The 20,038-nt window shown below is 41.9% G+C and overlaps 1 protein-coding gene and 1 pseudogene across 3 annotated transcripts in view; both read left to right on the top strand.

Annotated features, from left to right (window-relative positions):
- Positions 1–7,608: 7,608 nt before the first annotated feature.
- The window catches only part of Sos2 (SOS Ras/Rho guanine nucleotide exchange factor 2), a 97,648-nt gene continuing 85,218 nt past the window's right edge, over positions 7,609–20,038 (top strand). For all 3 annotated transcript variants that reach the window (XM_052185740.1, XM_052185742.1, XM_052185741.1), the window contains exon 1: positions 7,609–7,912. In XM_052185740.1, coding sequence (XP_052041700.1) covers positions 7,826–7,912 — 87 coding nt within the window. In that variant the 5' untranslated portion in view covers positions 7,609–7,825. The remainder of the gene's footprint in view (positions 7,913–20,038) is intronic.
- LOC127687733 (chloride intracellular channel protein 4-like) lies at positions 13,294–14,476 on the top strand (annotated as a pseudogene).

A 20,038-nucleotide genomic window follows, 5' to 3' on the forward strand; every position in this document is an offset into this window, starting at 1 on the left:
AGAAGAAAGGGAAATTAAGAGTGTGAAGGAAAAAAAGGGAGGAGGGAGGAAGGTCAGCTTGGAGGGAAGCTCAAACCAGAACAGCCAAGTTGATGCTTCAGCCAGCCAGAGATCAGGAAGACCAAGAAAGGGTGAGCTTATTCAGCAGTAAGCCTTCAGAGCCTGAAAACATTCTAGGCCTAGATAAGATGTATAAAGTTTATTGTAATGGATAGCCTTGTTAAATAACACTTTCTCCAAGATTATAACTTTTGATGGGGGGGAGGGGGGAGTCCTTTATGTGGGAATGTAAACAACTCAAAATAGCTTAAGGAAGTTCCTGAAACTGACTAGATTTGTTGGTAAGCAATAAAAACTGAGAGTTCATGCCCCAGGGAAGGAAGCTGAGCTGTAAAGACTCCCAAGCAATCCCTGAGCCGCTGCCTGGAAGAGGGTTATTGCAGTGGAGTTGGAAAGGACCCTTGAGTCTGCTGAGCAGCCTTCAGGCTGTCCCGTGTACTCCAGGTCCCCAGCATTGGTGGTCGTGGGCCTCGGTGATGCAGCTGTCTGTGGGTCATTTCTGCTCCCGTAAGCCATCCTTCACTCATGTTCTATAAGTGATCCAATAAAATTGGTTCACCAAGTTGGACTTTGGTAGTATCCTTACCTTGGACTGTGGTGGGTTCCCTATCTGGGCTTGGTAGATCTGTGTACGGCATCTCCCTGGGAGAAATTTTCTCATACAACTTATATAAACTTAAACTATCATAACTGTAGGTATAAGTCTTTAAAAACTCATCTAAAATTAGATATAATAGTACATACCTGTAATAACACTCAGAAGGTCTAGGAAAGGATTACAAATTCAAGGCTAGCCTAGGCTATGTAGTGAGATTCCTGCCTCAATACAATAACACAATTGTTTCTATATTTGTGAGTAATATAAACTTTAGGTACGGATGTTTAGTCTGACAGTGAAGCATCTTTTAGCTTCAGAGTACTTAGTCTGTGAGCAACTCTTATGTACATTTGTAGTGTTTCATGTTATGTAACCTTACCCTTTTATTGTGTGTATCAAAGTCCTTCCATTGATCCCCCTAGAGGTGTGCATTGCTGGAGCAGTGCCAATACTAGTGGCAGGATTCCACTTTTCCTGAGGCTATCTGGAGCTCTGCCCACAAGCCTATGGGATAACCTCAACTCCTAGAACTTTCTACAGAGGTTAGTGTTTATTCTGCCAAACCCTGGCGTGTGGAAGTCCGCTGGGCTTGCATTAGAGGCTCGCCAACTGTAATGGTTTCTATGGTGAGCTCTTCCTGCACTAGCCAGCCAGAGGTAAGGTCTATGTGTTGTTTGAGGCTGGCTGTGACCTCTGGGCCCTTCTCTGCTCAGATGTTTTCTTATATTCCTTATGAGTATATTTATTATATAAACGTAACTCTTGGTGAAATCAGTTCCTGGATTTTTAAAATTTTGTTACTGTGTATACATGTGGGAGTGTTCAAACCATGCCATGCATATGGAGGGCGGGGACCTCTGTGGAGTCAGGTCTCCTTCCATTTTTACAGTTTCTAGGGATTGAACTCAGGCTCGGCAAGCACCTTTACACAGTGAGCCGTCTCACTAGACCCAGGTAGAGTGCCTAGTATGTAAGGTGCACAGGAGATAAAAACAATGCCTAGAGATGTTTTCAAATGGTTTGTGCCCACTGACATGTTTAAGAATGGAAACAGACACAAATGTCTGACAGGAAGAACAGTGCCCATCCCAACAGATTCTGCCTTCAGATCCTGCAAAGGGTCTGGTGCTTCTTGGTAAGTGCTACCTTCTGCTAAAAGCGGGTTCTCACATCAAAGTCATGGTAAGATTCTTTTTGTTTCATGGATGAGATGAGATTTTTGCTGTTGACATGTGTTGAGAGGTCTATAATGGTCTCTGTGGGTTGCTTAGGGAGGTCATCCCCTTTAAGCAGCAAAAGATGGAAGACAGTGGTAAGAGAAGTCTCCCTTCAATCGCAGCGGAGGCAGGGGTGGGTGGATCTCAGAGAGGTCCAGGCCAGCAGGAGTGAAGTAGTGAGACCCTGTCTCAGAAAAAAAAAAAAAAACACAGAACAGACCTCTGAGTAGAAAAACCTTGAATTTCAGACAAGTTTTACTTCAAATTGTCTTTGGTTATCTTTAAGATAAACTCTTTCTAACACTGGTGCCTTGGAACAGTGGTTTTGCTTTTTGTTTTTGTTTTTGAGACAGGGTTTCTCTGTATATCTCTGGTTGTCCTAGTACTTGATCTGTAGACCAGGCTGGCCTCAAACTCAGAGATCTGCCTGCCTATGTCTCCAGGAATGGGCCACCATGCCCAGCCTTTCCCATGCCTTTTTTTTTTTGTTAAAATTAATTTTGCTTGTTTGTCTACTGAGATTATAAGAGCTATCTTTTGATATCTATATTTATTGTACCTAGGAATGAAAACTTTATGTAAATTATTAATATTTGGGAGAAAACAAATGTCTTTGTTTTCTTTACTTAATTCCTTATTATCTGGGTCCATGTGCATATATGATTGTTGACAGATCCCTAGCTTGGATCTATGCTGAGGAGATGATGAATTCATTGATATTCATAGCTTAACTTAATTACTGACAGGACTGGGAAAGATTTCTGTTGTATTAATATAAATAATAAAGAGCTGAAATGGTATCTCTCCTTTCCACCCTATGGTAAGAATTGGTGTCTGAGGCAACTTATAAAAAATGATTTCTCATCGTGTAGTAGTAACAATATTTAGATAACATCATGAGCTCAGTGTCATCCCTGGAGCAGAAGGAACATGATTTCTGTTTAAGAGCAGACTGTAACACACTGACATAAAGATTGCTTGCTTTTCTGTCTTTTTGGGGGGTGGGGTGGCTAGAGGGCACACACCTATCAATCCCTTAGAATTTTATTAAAATTATAGTTGCCTCCCTAAATGATTGACTAATAAAGTATGCGTACAAATAATTGAAGAACACGAGGTCATGAATTTGAAACACGAGGTCATGAATTTGAAAGAGAACCGGGAGGGCCACAGGAGGGATTGGAGAGAGGAAGAAATGTATATATATTTAAATTAAGTAAAAAGAAAATTATAGTTGCTGTTGGGAAGCCATATTCAACATGCTTGTAATTTTGACAAGCTTGAACATCCAGTGGGGGATCATGGGGCAAAAAATGGTTTCTGTCTGTGCCTTCTCCAGCTCCTTCAGACGGCTGGCTGTAAGCAGGCTAAACTACGGCCGAGAACCATAAAAGTGAGCAATAATGACATTTATTATTTCCTGTGGCACTGCTTCGCTTTGCTGCTGAGTGACAGCACTTGTGACTTTAAGTAAATTGAGGAAGTATGAAATAGTAAATGGAAAATTTCAAATAAATCCTTGAAAATGTTTTTTCAGTGGGAGGATATTAGTAGTAAAAATATTTAACTGTCTTTTAAAATGAAAAATATATATATACTTGGGATATCCAAGTTATTTCCCAAAAGCCATTCTACATTTTTAAAAAGGTAGATAAAATCATTAATATGAAATTAGTGCCTTCAAATTTGAACATGTTTGAGATTTCTGTTACATATACAAATATCCCTTTTATAGCATGTATTTTACTATTTTCAGTTTTAATACTTGAAGCAAAGGTTTGTGTTCTGGCTGAAATTTTTGTCATTCAAAGTAACTCATTCGGGCTGGAGAATGGCTCCGTGGTTAAGAGCACCGACTGCTCTTCCAGAGGTGCTGAGTTCAATTCCCAGCAACCACATGGTGGCTCACAGCTATCTGTAATGGGATCTGATGCCCTGTTCTGGTGTGAAGACAGCAACAGTGTACTCATAAATAAAATAAAATCTTAAAAACAAACAAACAAAAAAAGTGACTCAATCAGTCAGGGCTGGAGGGAAGGCTGACAACTTGAGCTTTATCCCTGGGACCCATATATTGGAAGCAAGGGACCAACTCTAAGCCATTGTCGTCTGTACTTATCCTTGGGCCTGGGCAGAGGACAGGCTTTCACTCACAGAGAATAAAGAAATGTTTAAAAGCGGACTGAACGTTGTTACTAAATGATACATTCACTAGGGTGACAATTCTCTCAGCTCCAGCCACCTGCTTTTCATCCTTGTGGTAACAAAGAATCCTGTGTTTCCTTGTTGTTACATAGTAAAATGCCACCTACTAAAGGAAAATTACAAGTGCTATCAGTCTACATAGTACTGTGTCTTTTGAAGCATATCTTGAAGACTGTTGCATAGAAGCCTGCTTTTTTTTTCATTTCATTTTTTTCATTATTTGTTTCATTTAGTTTAGAAAACAAAACAAATCTTATGCTGGGAGGCTGGAGCAGCTGCTGAGCAGGCGGTTAGATAGAGTGCTTACTGCTCTTGCAGCTGGCCAGGCGTGGTTCACAGCACCACACGGTGGTTCACAACCATCGTTAACTTCAGTTCCAGGGGATCCAAAGTCCTCTTGAGACTCCATGGACACCAAGCTAACACACGGAGCATGTGCATATTTGTAGACAAAACGCTCATATACATAAAATAAAAATAAATCTTTAAAATAGACAACTGTATTACTGTATTGACTTGCTATCATTTATTAAAACAATACTATATTCCTAATGTTAAATAAAAAGGTGTGTGTCTGTGTGTGTGCATGTATGTGAGAGAAGGGGGGACTGTAATAATCCTGCAGTGGATAACCTTAGTGATTTCACTCACAAGCAAGTATGTTTCCGGGACCTATTTCTGGAATTTGCTAGGTCCATAGTTATGTACCCTTGAAACTTTGAGAGATGTCATGTAGTTTGCCCTTTGTTAGAGGTTGAAACAGTGAGCTCCTTCCTATTTTCTCATATTTTCACTATCATACTATATAATTAAGCGCTCTGATCTAATAGGGGCAAAATGGTGCCAGTATAAGTTTGTATTTCTCTTAATATGAATGAAATTTAGTGTTTATTTTTAAGAGCTACACATTCCCTTTATGTATGTGAGAGATAGCTTTTTCAATCTCTTTTTTTCCCCTCACTTTTTCCCCTTGAGGCTTAATTCTACTAATTTGCAGGGAAATTAGCTTAAAAAGTGAATTACTGTAGTTGTGTGTGTGTGTGTGTGTTTCTAGCTTGTCATTGTCTTTTAGCTTTGCTTGTGGGTTCCCCCCCACCAGGCATTAAAAATAATCAGTATACCAGCCCAGATTTGTTTATTTTTTCAAGACAGGGTTTCTCTTTTTTCTGTGTAGCCCTGGCTGTCCTGGAACTCACTCTGTAGACCAGGCTGGCCTCGAACTCAGAAGTCCACCTGCCTCTGCCTCCCAAGTGCTAGGATTAAAGGCATGTGCCACCACTGCCCGGCAGATATAAAAGTCATCTTTTTTATTTATTATTATCATCCTGAGGTTACTTGGAAACCCTTTTAAAATGTGTAAGTCTTTGACTTATTGGGCATTTCTATCTGAGTATGAGATATGGATTCAACAGTTTCTGTTGGTCTTTAAATGCTCACTTGTCTGGCTGAGAAAATTCTCTGGTGTCATTCTTGGACCCTTTGCATCATTGGATCCCATTTCTGTTTGCCTAGTCCAGAGATCACGGGGCAGATGCCTGTAGAGACTAGGCAGGTTATGTAAAAGGGGGCGGTGCTAGATTGGGAGGACAGCCAACTGGAAATGGGTGGCACATTTTTATAAAGAGGACGGTCTCTGCACTGCCTGCTCGTTTCTTTGCATAGTTGGAGTAGGCCACGGTGTTGCCAGATCTTTGTCAAGAGAAGCTGGAAATAGACTTAAAAAAAAAAAAAGCTATCGACTTTAAAATGGTAATACCAATTAAAAATTCTTAATACAGGCTTGGCCAAACAAATACATCTTCAGGCCAGATTAAGCTCGGGGAACCTTCCAACATCCTTTGCCAAGAATAAAACTTCCCACCAATGACTTTCCTATGAGAAAATACAATCGCAGTCTGATAATTTGACAGCTTCGTGTTTTATAGCTGGGGTCCGGGAACTTTAGGGAAAAATAAGTGTTCTCTATAAACCACAGTGTAAACCACAGTGTATTTAGTACGTGGGACTATGAACATGACCATTTATTAGAAGACAACTTTCGAACTTTTATTAGAAACAACTTTAGTATTATAGTGTACGAACACGCATGCATGAGGACCCACATGCCACATTTCTGATGTAGAGGTCAGAGAACAACCTTGTGGAGCTGGTTCTTTCCTTCTTCACGTGGGTCCCAGGGGTGGCACTCAGGTTGTCAGCCTTGTAAAGCAGGTACCTTTTCCTCGACAGCCCCAGAGGACCTTTTTTTTTTTTTTTTTTTTTTTTTGGACCCAGTAGATACTTAGAAAACAAAACACAAAAACCTAAAACAAAACCCAGAAGCCTCTGATCTCTGAGTATTTAGTCTGCCATTCTTACTTTATGAACACAAAATGGTGTTGTGTTTGGGGGAGAACAATGTTCACCCACTGCTTCTGGAACTGAGATTACTGCACAAGTTATCTTTTACAGTCTGTTCTTCCGTTCTCTTCCTCACTGCTGATGGCTGGCTGCATGACTGTTTACAGCCTGTTGGGAGCAATTTGTTCAGCAATTTTAGTGGGATGAAATTTGGGCTAGTATAAAGGTTTCCAGAGTTCATTCCCCTTCAACTCAAAAAAAGCATAGGGTCAGCGGATCTTTTTCTGATGCTAATTAGTATGACTGTATGGCAGGATCCAGGTTCTGTAGAACCTTAAGTGGAAAGGATTTGAACACAATTAACCAAAGAACAATATCTGAAAGTTTTTGGATACTTTTTTTTTTTTTTTGATACACAGGGCCTTAGGTGAAATTCCTCGAACTGAAGTCATTTGGCCTTGCAACGTGCGCTAAGAGCTTCCCACGACCCCACAACGTGACTTTATGAAATAGACACTATCACCTAAATATACAAAGGAGCCACACAGAGCACACATTAAATAAATATCCTATCAGCCCAAATGTCCTTTCCCCCCACCCTCCCCACATCCGTGTTCTGCCTCCCAGTGCTGCAGTCTCGGCTCCGGGGTCCCCTAGGGCTGCACCGAATCAGGTCTGTCTGCCAGGACTCAGAACGCGGCCGAGTGTGTCTGGAACAGCCACCCCGCCCCGGCGCACGTTCCCAGGAGAGACCGATTACCCTCCTGGCCTCCGGGCCCCGCACCAGACGCCTCGGCCCGCTCGGCGGCGGCGGCGCGCATGCTCTGTGCTGGTCTTCTCCCGAGACTCGGGAGAGCGAGCGCCGGGCCGAGCCGAGCAGCCGCTGCAGGGACCCGGCGCTCGGCGGCGGCCCGCAGGGCTGGAGGGGCGGCGCGGCCCGCGCCGTGCACGCCGGACACGCGCGCCCGCTCGGCCCCGACGGCCCTCTGGAGGTGACTCGGGCTCGGCGGCGGCGGCGGCGGCGCGGAGGGCGGGGGAGGCGATGAGGACGCTGCGGGCCGCCGCTGTCTGCCCGCCGCGGCCGTAGCGGGAGACGGGGCGGGGGCGAGGCCGACGGTGCCCCGCGCTGCGCACCCAGACAAAGGAGGAGGAGCCTCGGACTAGAGGGCCGGCGCCGCGGGGACAGCAGGGCGCCTCGGGCCACTGCGCTTCCTCGGGGCTGCGGGGCCGCCAAGCTTCAGCGAACGCCCGCCCGCCCGCCGGCCGGCGCCGCCCCCGAGCGCTCGGCCGGAGCTGCGGCCCGGGCGGGAGGCGGAGGCCCGGGCGAGGCGAGGCGAGGCGGCCCGCGCCCTGCCTGTCAGGCCACCGGCCCGGCCTCCGATGCGGAGGCGCTGCGGCCAGGGCCATGCAGCAGGCGCCGCAGCCGTACGAGTTCTTCAGCGAAGAAAACAGCCCGAAATGGCGGGGACTGTTGGTCCCGGCCCTGCGGAAGGTCAGTGCTGTGGCCGAGGGAGGTGCCGCGGGCCGACGGGCTGGGGGGCCGGGCCGCGAGCCCGCACGGCTTGTAACGGGGAGAGCCGGGAGCACGGCTCGCGCCCGCACCGGGTGCCGCCGCCGAGCCTTCTCTGGCCGGCCTCGGGTGCTCCTAATTGCCTGTTGCATCCCGAAGGACGTTTTCTCAACTTTCTTTTTTGGCCTGGTCCCGGAAGGAAGGTTTTGTTATGATCATAAAACTGGATTTCATCTTAGAGTCATTTCGTCAGGCAACTTCCGCCGTTGACCAATGTGTTGTCCTCAGGCTGGATTCTGGCAAGACCGAGTCCCATTGGTTTTTAGTTTCTAAAACAAATGCACAATTCCGGGCCGAGTGACTACTTTGAAATAAGTTCTTTAGGGATGTTCGCCTCTGGCGGTTTGCTTGCCACGGTTGCCCATTCTCTTGTTGAGGCAGTGCTGTTTTCGCTAATATGGATGTGTGTTTCACATGTGTGAAGTATCAGTGAGTCATAGTATTCATTTTCCAGCACTTGAGGTGAATCTAAAGCGCCTCTCTACTTCCTGCAGAAGTCTTACCTGAATACAAGGATTGCCTCACAAAATGTGGTCAGTTTCTTCACAGCGATAAGAACTTGTAATAATCACTTTTAAGGGACAGTTGGGGGGGAGCAGCTCATGCAAGTCAATCTTTGAAGATTAGATACATTGCTAGAATGCGTGTTTCCTATTGGTTGGCGTTAGTCTTATATGAAATTAGGTAATTATGCGATACTTTTTGTTGCTGTTAAATTCTTTTTGTAAGATAGACTTGCAGATTCGAAAAGGACACGGGCTCAGGGTTAGCCACGCCTCTTGAAGTGGTCTCCCTGTACGTTTTTTCTTTTCTGCAAAATAAACAAGAATGTATTTATTTATTTATTTATTTACTTATTATCTTTTAATCCTGGGCCAGCGAGGTGATTTGCAGTCCAACAACACAAGCTTGATGCCTTGAATTTGTGGATTCCTAAAATCCACATAAAGGTGATAGGGAGAGCTGACTCCACAAAGCTGCCCTGGCCTTCACGCAGAACCCTCACCACACACACACACACACACACACACAACCACAACACACTAACACATATATCACACACACTCTTTAATAAGAAACCTCCACTAGGTAAAATACCACAACTGAGGGAAACTGTAAAATAAGGAGTGAAAGTACCTCTTTGGCAAGCCAGATAACCCGAGTTCAAGTGCAGAACCCAGGGGGCACGGAGAGAACTGACTCCCAAAAGTTGTTTTCTGACCTATACACACACAAGCACACACATATAGACAGATAGACAGACAGACACTCACACTCACACTCACACTAATAACAACTGCACTTGAAAAGCAATTCTTCGTCCATGTCTCGGAGTGGAAAGACAGGTCCATTTTAATGGTAAAAACATTTCCTTGTATTTTTCAGAATTTCAAATCTTCCACTGGCATAATTCTCACAAGGAGGTATTTATTGGCTTCCTTGGGGGCACGGGGAGCACATGTCATTTTAAAGAACGTTGTGGGAACGGAAAGCATGCAAAGTAGTGATAATGAGTTCTGTTCTGAGTCAAAAGCAAAGGGGAGATACCTCGACAGAACGGCAGTGTATTTATCGGCTGACCTGAGTCAGCCATGTGATGCAAGGATGCACACAGAAGGCGGCATAGGCGCTACATAATCCTTGATGCATAGATGCGAATTCAAGGTTTCAGAGTTAGGCCGGGCGGTGGTGGCTCACGCCTTTAATCCCAGCACTTGGGAGGCAGAGGCTGGCGGATTTCTGAGTTCAAGGCCAGCCTGGTCTACAGAGTGAGTTCCAGGACAGCCAGGACTACACAGAGAAACCCTGTCTCAAAAAAAAAAAAAAAAAACAAAAAACAAAAACAAAACAAACAAACAAGGTTTCAGAGTAGATCAGAAATAAAACCAGAACTAATATCCATTCCCCATTGCTTGCTTTGGTTTTGGAACTGTCCATTTATGTTATGTTCGTTTCTCAGGTGCTTTGTAGATAATATATTACTACATAGTAATTGAAGTTTGTGCATATTAAGGAAACACATCCAACAAAAATTTCGTCTTCTGTGGTGAATGTTAAAAGGAGCTAAAATTAATTTATTAACTTAGCATTACGGGATTGAAGTTCATGCCATGGAAAATATTTATGTTGTTAAAAAAATGTAGTTGATAATTCATTTTGTATGTGATGAGATGCATTTTAACTTTATGTATTCATTTAACATCTGTTGAACACAACTTAGGTGCTTGATACCATGCCAGATCCTAAGAATACAAAGGTGAATTTTCACTTTTATTTACTTCGTTTTTTAAGACAAGTATTCTTTTTGTAGTCCTGGCTGTTCCAGAACTCTACTGTAGACCATGTTTCTCTCTCTCTCTCTCTCTCTCTCTCTCTCTCTCACTCACTCTCACGCACACACACACACACACACACACACACACACACACACACACACCCCTTGCTGGGATTAAAGGCACCCACCACTCCCAGCTCCAAGGTCAATTCTTAAAAGTAAAGTCATTCTCTAAAGATATTTACTATCTAGGCCAAAAATTCTGTTTAGAATGTTTGGTTTTCTAAGGCAGGGTTTCTCTGTGTAGCCCAACTGTCTGGCACCTCACTCTGTACACCATACTGGTCTAGAACTCATAGAGATCCTCCTGCCTCCTGAGTGCTGGGATAAAGGTCTTTGTCACTACCACCATGCTGGTTTTGGCTTATGTAAATGAACAAATTTGATTTTATTTTTCTGAAAGAAGTATCTTTCTCCGAGCGTGTGGGGGTGGGTGGGTCAGAGTGGTTGGCTCAGTTAGAATAGTCTACTTGTACATTTTGGTGAGCTCACCAAAACATTTCAGAAAGGTAAAGTCATGACTTCACTCAAAATGTAAATGAACACGTCAGTGATTTAAAGTTAATTTACTTTTGAGAGAGGGGTACATATGTCCCAGGCTAGCCTCAAACTTGTCTTATAGTAGAGGGTGACCTTGAACTTCTGATCCTCTTGTCTCAACCACCCAAGTCCAGGGCTCCCTGCACTCTACCCATTGAGTTATGTATCTCCAGCCTTTTATTTAATGAGAGATCTACTAAGGTGTCAAATTCATTCATATGATCATTTAGTTATTATAGGATTCTTAATGAAGAAATAGAAAAGCTATCAGGTTAGGTGTGGAATTCTAAATAAGAACATAAGAGTAAGTTTTGGCCATCCTTTCCATTAGACAAATTATCTGCATTTTGACCAGCCAGAATTCTATAAATTTATCTTATAGACTAGGTAAATAAGTTAGTTAATAGAAAGTAATCACAAGTTTAAGCTAAGTACCATACTGAAAAGTGCCTACCATTTTTGTTTTGTTTTTGCTTATTTTCAAGTTTTGGGTAATTTTCTTAAAAATGAACACAGAATGTGCATGTGTTCATGTGAATTTAGCAAAATTACCAGTGTCACCTTGAAAATGAAAGGCTTGTTCCTGTCTGCGGCACTTACACTAAAATTGGAATAATACATAAATCAAGTGAGTTTAATTTGATTTAATGGAAGTTGTTTTAGAAACTAAAACAAAACAAAATGCTGGGTGTGGTGGCACACTTTAATCCCAGCCCGGAAGGCAGAGGCTGGCGGATCTCTGTGGGTTTGAGACCAGCCTGGTCTACATAGCAAGTTCCAGGCCCGCCAGAGCTACATAATGAGACACTGTCACAAACAAACCAACAAACAGTAAGAGAGGAGGAGGAGGAACTCTGTGGGAGACGGAGAAAACCAACTCCTGCAAGGTGTCCTGGGACCACCATACACAGCGCGACACGTGTACACACACACACACACAAATAAATAATTAAAAGTTAGGAATATAGTCTTAATTTCCAGTATTCTTTAATAAAAGCTCAAGTGTTCATTTTACTATGTAAAAATCAGAGGTTGAAAAATGCATTTCTGAGAAGTCATTTTGGAAGTAAAAATGAATTTTGTGTTTGCTTTTTAGTTAAAAAAGAAAACAGGTTTGTTTTTTTTGTTATTGTTTTTGTTCTTGTGTGTGTGTGTGTATGTGTGTGCTGAAGATTGAACCGTGTGCGTGCTGTATGCCCAGCCCTTTCTTTACCTTTAAAAAGAAAGCTTTACCTGGGGCATCTAAAAACATACAGAGTTGTAAGCAGGGTGAAGTGACACTCTAATGGATGATATATGGATTGTTAACATTGCTGCTAAATTATGCATTATTCCTAAAAGAGCCAGGAGCTTTATAAAGGCCTTTACCACTGCTCTCTAAGACCGGCGGAGCTAGCAGATTACTCGAGAGCAAGGGAAGAGCATGCACTTGTCAGTGTGGCCCCTCACCTTTGTGTTTAAACGCTTTGGGTGCTGTGTGCATGTGCTGTTTGATATTTTCCTGAGATAAATCAACTCTTTTCACATAAAAAATTGCTTTAAGATCATTTAATCGGTGTAAGTCTCTCATGTTTATGTTGTTGTTGTTATTATTATTATTATTATTATTACTACACGTTTTCTGTATGGTTTTATCAGGCTAGACTTGGAAAAGAAAATATTGTCTTATCATCAGTAACTTTAAACATGAGAGAGCTAGCAAGAGTTCCTGGGTATAATTTGATTTGGGTTTCATATTGACTTCCTACTCTGTGACAGTTTGATCTTAATGATGTGAAAAAATGTCTGGGTTAATTAATAGTGTATAGTAAGGTTATATATAAAAGGTTAAGGAAAGCTCCAGATGTTTTGCTTTGTACCGCTGCTTCTTGGAGTTCATTTTAGAAGATACACTGGACCTTTTCTCTCCAAAGATTTGTAGGGTGATTTGAGAAAATTAAGTTGGTGTCACTGATATATAATGGAGTCGAGAAGGCAGCTTTTTCTTTGAGGAAGCTGAGTTCTGGAGATATAGGTAACTGTGTTACTGAGTGTCTCTTAGGTGTCAGCATTAGTGTTGATACTGAAGCTCTGGGAAGAGCCTGCTGTCATAAAGCTTGCTCTAAGTGACTGTGATAGAGAGGTCTGAGAGACAGACAAATTAGCAAGCAGTTCTCTGAAAGATCATGCAAATTAACAAAATACCCAGAAGAAAAGATTTGCTGCAAAGGAAACAATAGGCAGTAGTTTGTCTTCCGAGTCAGGAGAAGGCCATCAGATGCAGATTATATGTCAATCAAGTTAAGGTTTTCACCAGAATGGGAAATCCTGTAGGGTCATCATCATTCTTGTAGCAAAGCAACCAGATTAACATGGACATACCTGGGTTTTGGAAAGGTTACCCTTCCAGGTGAAGCCCACTGACTAGATATGCGGGAGGTATGAGGCGATGCCAAGGGTGGAGTGCAGGCTGACTGCAGCTAGCAGTTCCAGAACCACAGCCTTTTCGGCGTCCTCTAGGCCTGCCAACCGTGGCACTGTCAATGTCCCTGAAAGGCTGGAGGAGGACAAAGAGCCCCTCATCCAGCTCTTCATCAAGGCTGGCAGATGGAGAAAGCATAGGAAACCACCCCCTTTCACGGAGGCACTTCATGATTCTTTGGCTCAGAGGGGTCATAGTTAGTGTCACAACCACCGAGTTCAAAAGGAAGCCCGTGTGTACAGGAACCCACCCACCGTTTATAACTTTCAACAGGGAAATCAAAACAGTTGTAAATAAGATTTGAAGAATTTCTTGAACAAGTCTTATCCAGCCCACCCCACCAAGTACTTAACTCTTTCACCAAAAGCCCAGAGTTGAACACTACTGGAACATCTTTGTCAAATCTCTGCTTATATCAAGACCTCAAGGCTAGAGGCAGTGAAACACTTGAGAGAGGGGCTCCTGAAAATACTCAGAAACTAAAGGAGTATCAGAATTCCTCTCTCTTTCATGAAATTGATCTGAACAGCATGGAGGACATTATGTTTTCCACATGTAGATTTCTGGACGGCAGTGAGATATTAGTGGACTGCCACCTGCTGCCCAAGCACAGTGTCAAGGTGGTAGACAGCAAATACCATATCTTTGATATTTCTAAAGGAATGGCAGGCATCTGGAGATACCTGAGGAACCTACAAGGGCATTCCTCATAGGCATGAGTCCACCAGCACCTGTCCCACTGTTAAGGAGGTGGGAATAGAATACAGCTACATCACCAAAGAGACCTAGAAAGTAAACTACTTTTGAGAGAGATGCATCAGATTCCCCTAAGAAAATGCTTTCCTAACAGACTGCTCTCCCTCCTCCAAAGTAGAAGTGTATTTTGAATGAACATGCAGTCACTCAAGACTTGGATTAAGAATAAGCAAAGTATAGTAATCTCTAGTACACATTCCTAAGCAGCATTATTCTAAAATCCTTTACCTGGCCCACCCTGCCCATCTCCTATCCTCTAATTTGGAGACATTCTTCTATAAGCTCTTCACCTGAGGGGCAGTCTACTGTCACTCAGGTGCCCCAACTATCACAACTTTCACTGTGTAGATGGCAGAACTTGTGGTAGAGTGTTTAAACACTGGAACAGCCTGGCGGTGGTGGCGCGCGCCTGTAATCCCAGCACTCTGGGAGGCAGAGGCAGACGGATTTCTGAGTTCGAGGCCAGCCTGGGATACAGAGTGAGTTCCAGGACAACCAGGGCTGTACAGAGAAACCCTGTCTCGGAAAAAAACCAAATCCAAACAAACACTAGAACAGTAGCCATGGCCTCGGTGGACCCCTACTCCGATGTATAATGCAGAGTCTGAGGAATATTTATCATTCAGGGAGAGTTATGATACTGAGAAGGAATATGGAAGAACGACTACTGTGTTGGCCACTGTTTCAGTTTAGAGGTCCCTGAAGGAGCAGACGGTGTTGCCATCTGAGACCTTCCGGGGAGGCTGCTGGGGTTTTAAGAGATACTTAATTTCAGTTGGGCAGTGGTGGCACACACCTGTAATCCCAGCACTTTGGAGGCAGAGGCAGGCGGATTTCTGAGTTCTAGGCCAGCCTGGTCTGCAGAGTGAGCTCCAGGACAGCCAGGGCTATACAGAGAAACCCTGTCTCAAAAAAACCAAATCCAAAAAAACCAAAAAGAAAAAAAAGAAAAAAAAAGATACTTAATTTCGCTTAAAACAGGGATCTTTCTTGTACATTTTAGCATCCCATACTATGTAGAAACTGAAAAGACTCGGGCTGGGTAGGTGGGTGGGTTCTCTGTAATTGGGTGTTTGAGTTTTCACCCAGAGCCATTCATACATTTGCAACAGTGTTAGGCCTTCATTGTAACAAGACTTTCTCTTTCTCTGTGGTGCTTGGGAATCGTTCAGTCCTGACAAGTTTCTCTGTCCCTGAGCTGTACCAAGCCCCGCCTTGCTTAGTACAATTCTCCTTTTTGAGGGATAGCCATGGGTCTTCCTGTCTTTGAGCAGCACTATAGCAGCTGAAGGTCTGCTGCAGCAGCCCAGAGACTAGTATGTAAAAACGACCATGAAATTAACCTGGGGAGTGCCTCATGACCTCATTAAAATGTCAAGGATACTTTTAAAAAACAGAATAAGTTCAGAAACTGATGGAGAGCCTATGGTTTTTCCATTTTTACCATGGAGCCTGTTCTGGATTTCCTAAAGCTGCCGACTAGAACAATAGAAGCCGCAGGAATGGTTTGGAATTCTTCCAAAGTAATAATTGACCCACACTGACCCAAGGGCTTCAGCCAGACTGCCTAAGCATTAGCAATGCACTTTAACTTGGTGCATTTAGCTCCCTGTCAGCCATGATTTAGTAACCTTTTTCAGTTATCAGTTTAATTTTAGTATGGTATATTTGGAGCAATAATATTCCATTAAAATGTTTTATGCTGAGTATCCAAAGTATTACCTGTGTAACCACTTGACATAAATCAAATATATGTCTATTATATTAACCACAGCCTTTCTTTCAAGGGTTTCGAAGTTTGATTATATCCTATGTTAGGCTGCAAACTTGACTGAGGGAGAATTTTAATGGAACTAATGGATTTAGAATTATTTCATATAGCCATGTTAAAAAATAACAACCAAAACTTCTTTTCGTAAAAATATGTGATAATTAGTAGAAAGCTTTTTGAAATGTATGATGTGTTACATATTCCAAATTCACAAATTAATGTTTAGAGGTGGAGCAACAAGTGAAAATTACATATAGGCAGTTCTAGCTGGTCAAGTCTTTATTCTCCCTCCCTCCCTCCTTTCCCCTTCTCTCCCTCATTCCCTTAACCCTCTCTTCTCCCCCCCTTTCTTTCTCAACAGACTGCTATGTATCCCAGGCCCATATAGAAGTCTTTAGTTCCTTTTATTTAATCATTTGTCACTTTGTAAATCCCAGCACACCCCTTTAACAGAACACTTTTTAGTTCTTTTGTAATTGATCTATTAGCAGTATTTGGTGGTTGGTTTCTTTTGCCTTACAAATCATTTTTTTTTAGATTTATTTTAGCTGTACAGATGGCTGTGAGCCATCATGTGGTTGCTGGGAATTGAACTCAAGACCTCTGCTGGCTCCGACCCAAAGATTTATTTATTATTATCTGTAAGTACATTATAGCTGTCTTTAGACACACCACAAGAGGGCTCTGTAAGTACACTATAGCTGTCTTTAGACACACCACAAGAGGGCATCAGATCTCATTACAGATGGTTATGAGTCACCATGTAGTTGCTGGTCTTTGAACTCAGGACCTCTGGAAGATTACAGTGCTTTTAAACACTGAGCCATCTCTCCAGCCCACAAATCTTTTTTTGTTTTGTTTTGTTTTGTTTGTTTGTTTTGTTTGTTTGTTTGTTTGGATTTGCTTTTTTCAAGACAGGGTTTCTCTGTGTAGTCCTGGCTGTCTGGAACTCACTCTGTAGACCAGGCTGGCCTCGAACTCAGAAATCCGCCTGCCTCTGCCTCCCAGAGTGCTTGGATTACAGGCGTGCGCCACTACCTCATTTTTAGGCCAAATCATTTTTAAAAACCAAAAAAACTTACCTTTCAAAACTTGAAACACTCCTGGCTTGTTTTCTCTGTTTGTCTCATTCTCTCTCTCTCTCTCTCTCTCTCTCTCTCTCTCTCTCTCTCTCTCTTTCTCTCTCTCTCTCTCTCTCTGCCTCTCTCTTCTATAGGTCTTCTGTCTTGACTTCTTACCTTCTTAAACCTTGTGCCAATTCTTAAGGAGGGAGAGAGGGAGGGAGGGAGGATAAAGAAGCCTCTCCTGTGCCTCATATCAGGCTCAAATCTAATCTCTTTTGAGTCTCCATGACTCTTCCTCTTAAATTGGGAATGTTCTCCAAGAGAATCTGCACATTTTATGTTGACATATAACATTTTTCATGTTAAAATCAAGTAGTTACAGAGGGTACAATTTTGTATTACAAATACTGATGGTGTTAAAGTAAAATAGTTTAGTCAGTTAAAAACGACTCTAATGGAGGTGCTGGAGAGATGGCTCACTCATTAAAAAACAAGCAAACGAAATCCAAAAAAACAAAAAACAAAACGCTGGTTGTTCTTGCAAAGAACCCGAGTTGAGTTCTTAGCACTCATATGGTAGCTCGAAACCACCATGTAACTCCAGTTCCAAGAGATCTGAAGCTCTCTTCTGATTTCCATGGGTTCAGGCATATGTGCAGACAAAACAAAAAATAAATGTATTTTAAAGTATCCAATGGAATGTAAATGCCAAAGTAATTTGCACTGTGAGTCTTTTAAAATGAAGGTGGCAAAGTGAGTCTAACAGTTGGGAACTGTGTCAGCCTTATCTCTGTGAGCTTTGTATCCTGCATGTACATAATATGTTCTCATGTAATATTTTTATGTTTGAAAGACCTTGGTTCTTGTTTCTTATACTTCTTTGTAACAGAGAAAACTATATATATTGAATCAATTATTCACCTATAAAGCCTAAAGTTCTAACACTTATTTTGAGCTAGTATGGTGGTTTATATTGTTTTATTTATTTCTTATTTATTTTTTTGGGTTTTTTTTTTTTTTTTTTTTTTTTTTTTTTTTTTTTTTGGATTTGCTTTTTTCAAGACAGGGTTTCTCTGTGTAGCCCTGGCTGTCCTGGAACTCACTCTGTAGACCAGGCTGGCCTCGAACTCAGAAATCCGCCTGCCTCTGCCTCCCAGAGTGCTGGGATTACAGGCATGCGCCACCACCGCCCGGCTTATTTCTTATTTATTTAATATGTGTTTTATCTGGTGCCCATGGAGATGAGAAGAGGCATTATATTAGATTCCCAGGGATTGATGCTACAGACTGTGAACTGTCCCATGGGTGCTGGGAATTGAACTCTGGTCCTTTGGAAGAGCATCAGTGCTCTTAACCGATGAGTAATCTCTCCAGCCCCTTGATGGCTCATACCGTAATTCCAGTAGTTAGAGTCTAATGTGGAAGATTGTCACAAATTCAAATCCATAGTCAGTACAAAAGCCAACAAGGGCTACATATGGAGACCCTGCCTCCAATAAAATAAAATTTACTTTTCTTTTATATAGATACTAACTTCCAAAAATTAATATAAGTGGACAAAAATTTTAAAGCAACTAAACCCAACCTATTAACTTTTTAAAAATTATATGCAAAATTCTATAGTTCTTTCCAACCATTCAGTAAACTTGATAACAAGTTGCTTTTAATCGTTAGCTACTCCATTTTTTCATATTCAGGCTCAGAAGTTTGGACTCCACATCTTGCCCAATAATGTGGACCAGGTTAGCATGCCACTAGTGGCAAAGAAGTCGCGGATCTAATGCTGTCCTTCTGAAGGCTATATGTGAAGAAAAACATGAATCATTCATGAAAATGGAACATTAAATCATGCTCTAAAGCAGATATGTGTATAAAGCAATAACAGCTGGTTGACCACAGCTGGTGGCCTGCACTATATTCTCAATTTACTGTTAAGCACTCAGGAGAATGTAGGAAAGATTTCCTTTGCTACAGTTTTTGTTCAGTATCTACTAAGTTTTATAGATGTATTGGGTACAGTACTGGTTTACAGAGGCTTTTGTATATTTTGAGATCATTCATGTGTTCAGGTATCTTGGAAAATATTTTTTCATCTATAATTTATTTTGTCATTGAGCTTTAGGAGTTTGAGTAGTAAGGAGGCTTTGTCTCCACAGTAAGTCTTCTAGACCACAGCTTAGAGAATGTGCACATGGTTCAACACTACACATGAATGAATCCAACACTCTAGCTCTGACATGCCGTAGCCAGTGCTGACTGAATTTATTAACTAGATATTTATTTAGCATTCAGAGTCATTTGTGAATTTGTTTTGTATTTATAAAATTTATACTTGGAAAATGTTCTTTAATTTTTTTTAAACATTTTACTATGTTTTTGTTCTATTTCTTGACCAGTCTTAATGATTTAAAAATAAAAATGCTACCGTCTCTTAAAAAAAAATCCATTAGCTACTCATTTAGGACTTTGGTTCTGTTTAAAGCAAAGATAATTTTACTTGGAAAATGTTATCAGATTTCAAGAGTCATTTGCCTTTTCCTTTTCTAGCTTTTCCAGTCTTTACTAAACAGCCAATGACTATGATTATTATCTTTTTAATTTTTTCTTCTTAGAAGTTCCTTGTTTAATATATTCAAGAAAGAACAAGATAATCAAAACTTTTAAGTGTGCCTTAGTCAAGGTGATATTTATTGATAAAATGCATTTTCCATGTTCTTTTTAAAATAGTATTTGTTTTAGTAAGCTCAAATCAAACTTACGTTTCTGTTTTTAAGTCCTAGTCCATAGTCAGATCAATTCACAGCTAGTACCTAACAACAAGTACTTTAAATAATCTGTTTCTGGGTAATAGATTTCAGAGACAGAGTCTTGTCCCTTAAAGTCTAGCCATTCAGGACACAATTATGAGTAGTCGGCCCCTCTGGAGTGTAACAGTAACACAGGGATCAGCACCCACCTCATGGCCCTTTTGAGACAGGGTTTTGCTGTATGGACAGTCTGGCTTTGAGCTCCAGTCTTTACCTCAGCCTCCTGAATGCTGAGGGTTAGAGGTATGCCTACTGCTGTGCCTGATCTTCTGCTGTTTTTTCTCCCTTTTTTGCCGTTGGTGATTTAGGGGGAC

Source organism: Apodemus sylvaticus, chromosome 6 (genome assembly GCF_947179515.1).
Source record: "Apodemus sylvaticus chromosome 6, mApoSyl1.1, whole genome shotgun sequence".
In the NCBI taxonomy this organism is placed as follows: domain Eukaryota; kingdom Metazoa; phylum Chordata; class Mammalia; order Rodentia; family Muridae; genus Apodemus; species Apodemus sylvaticus.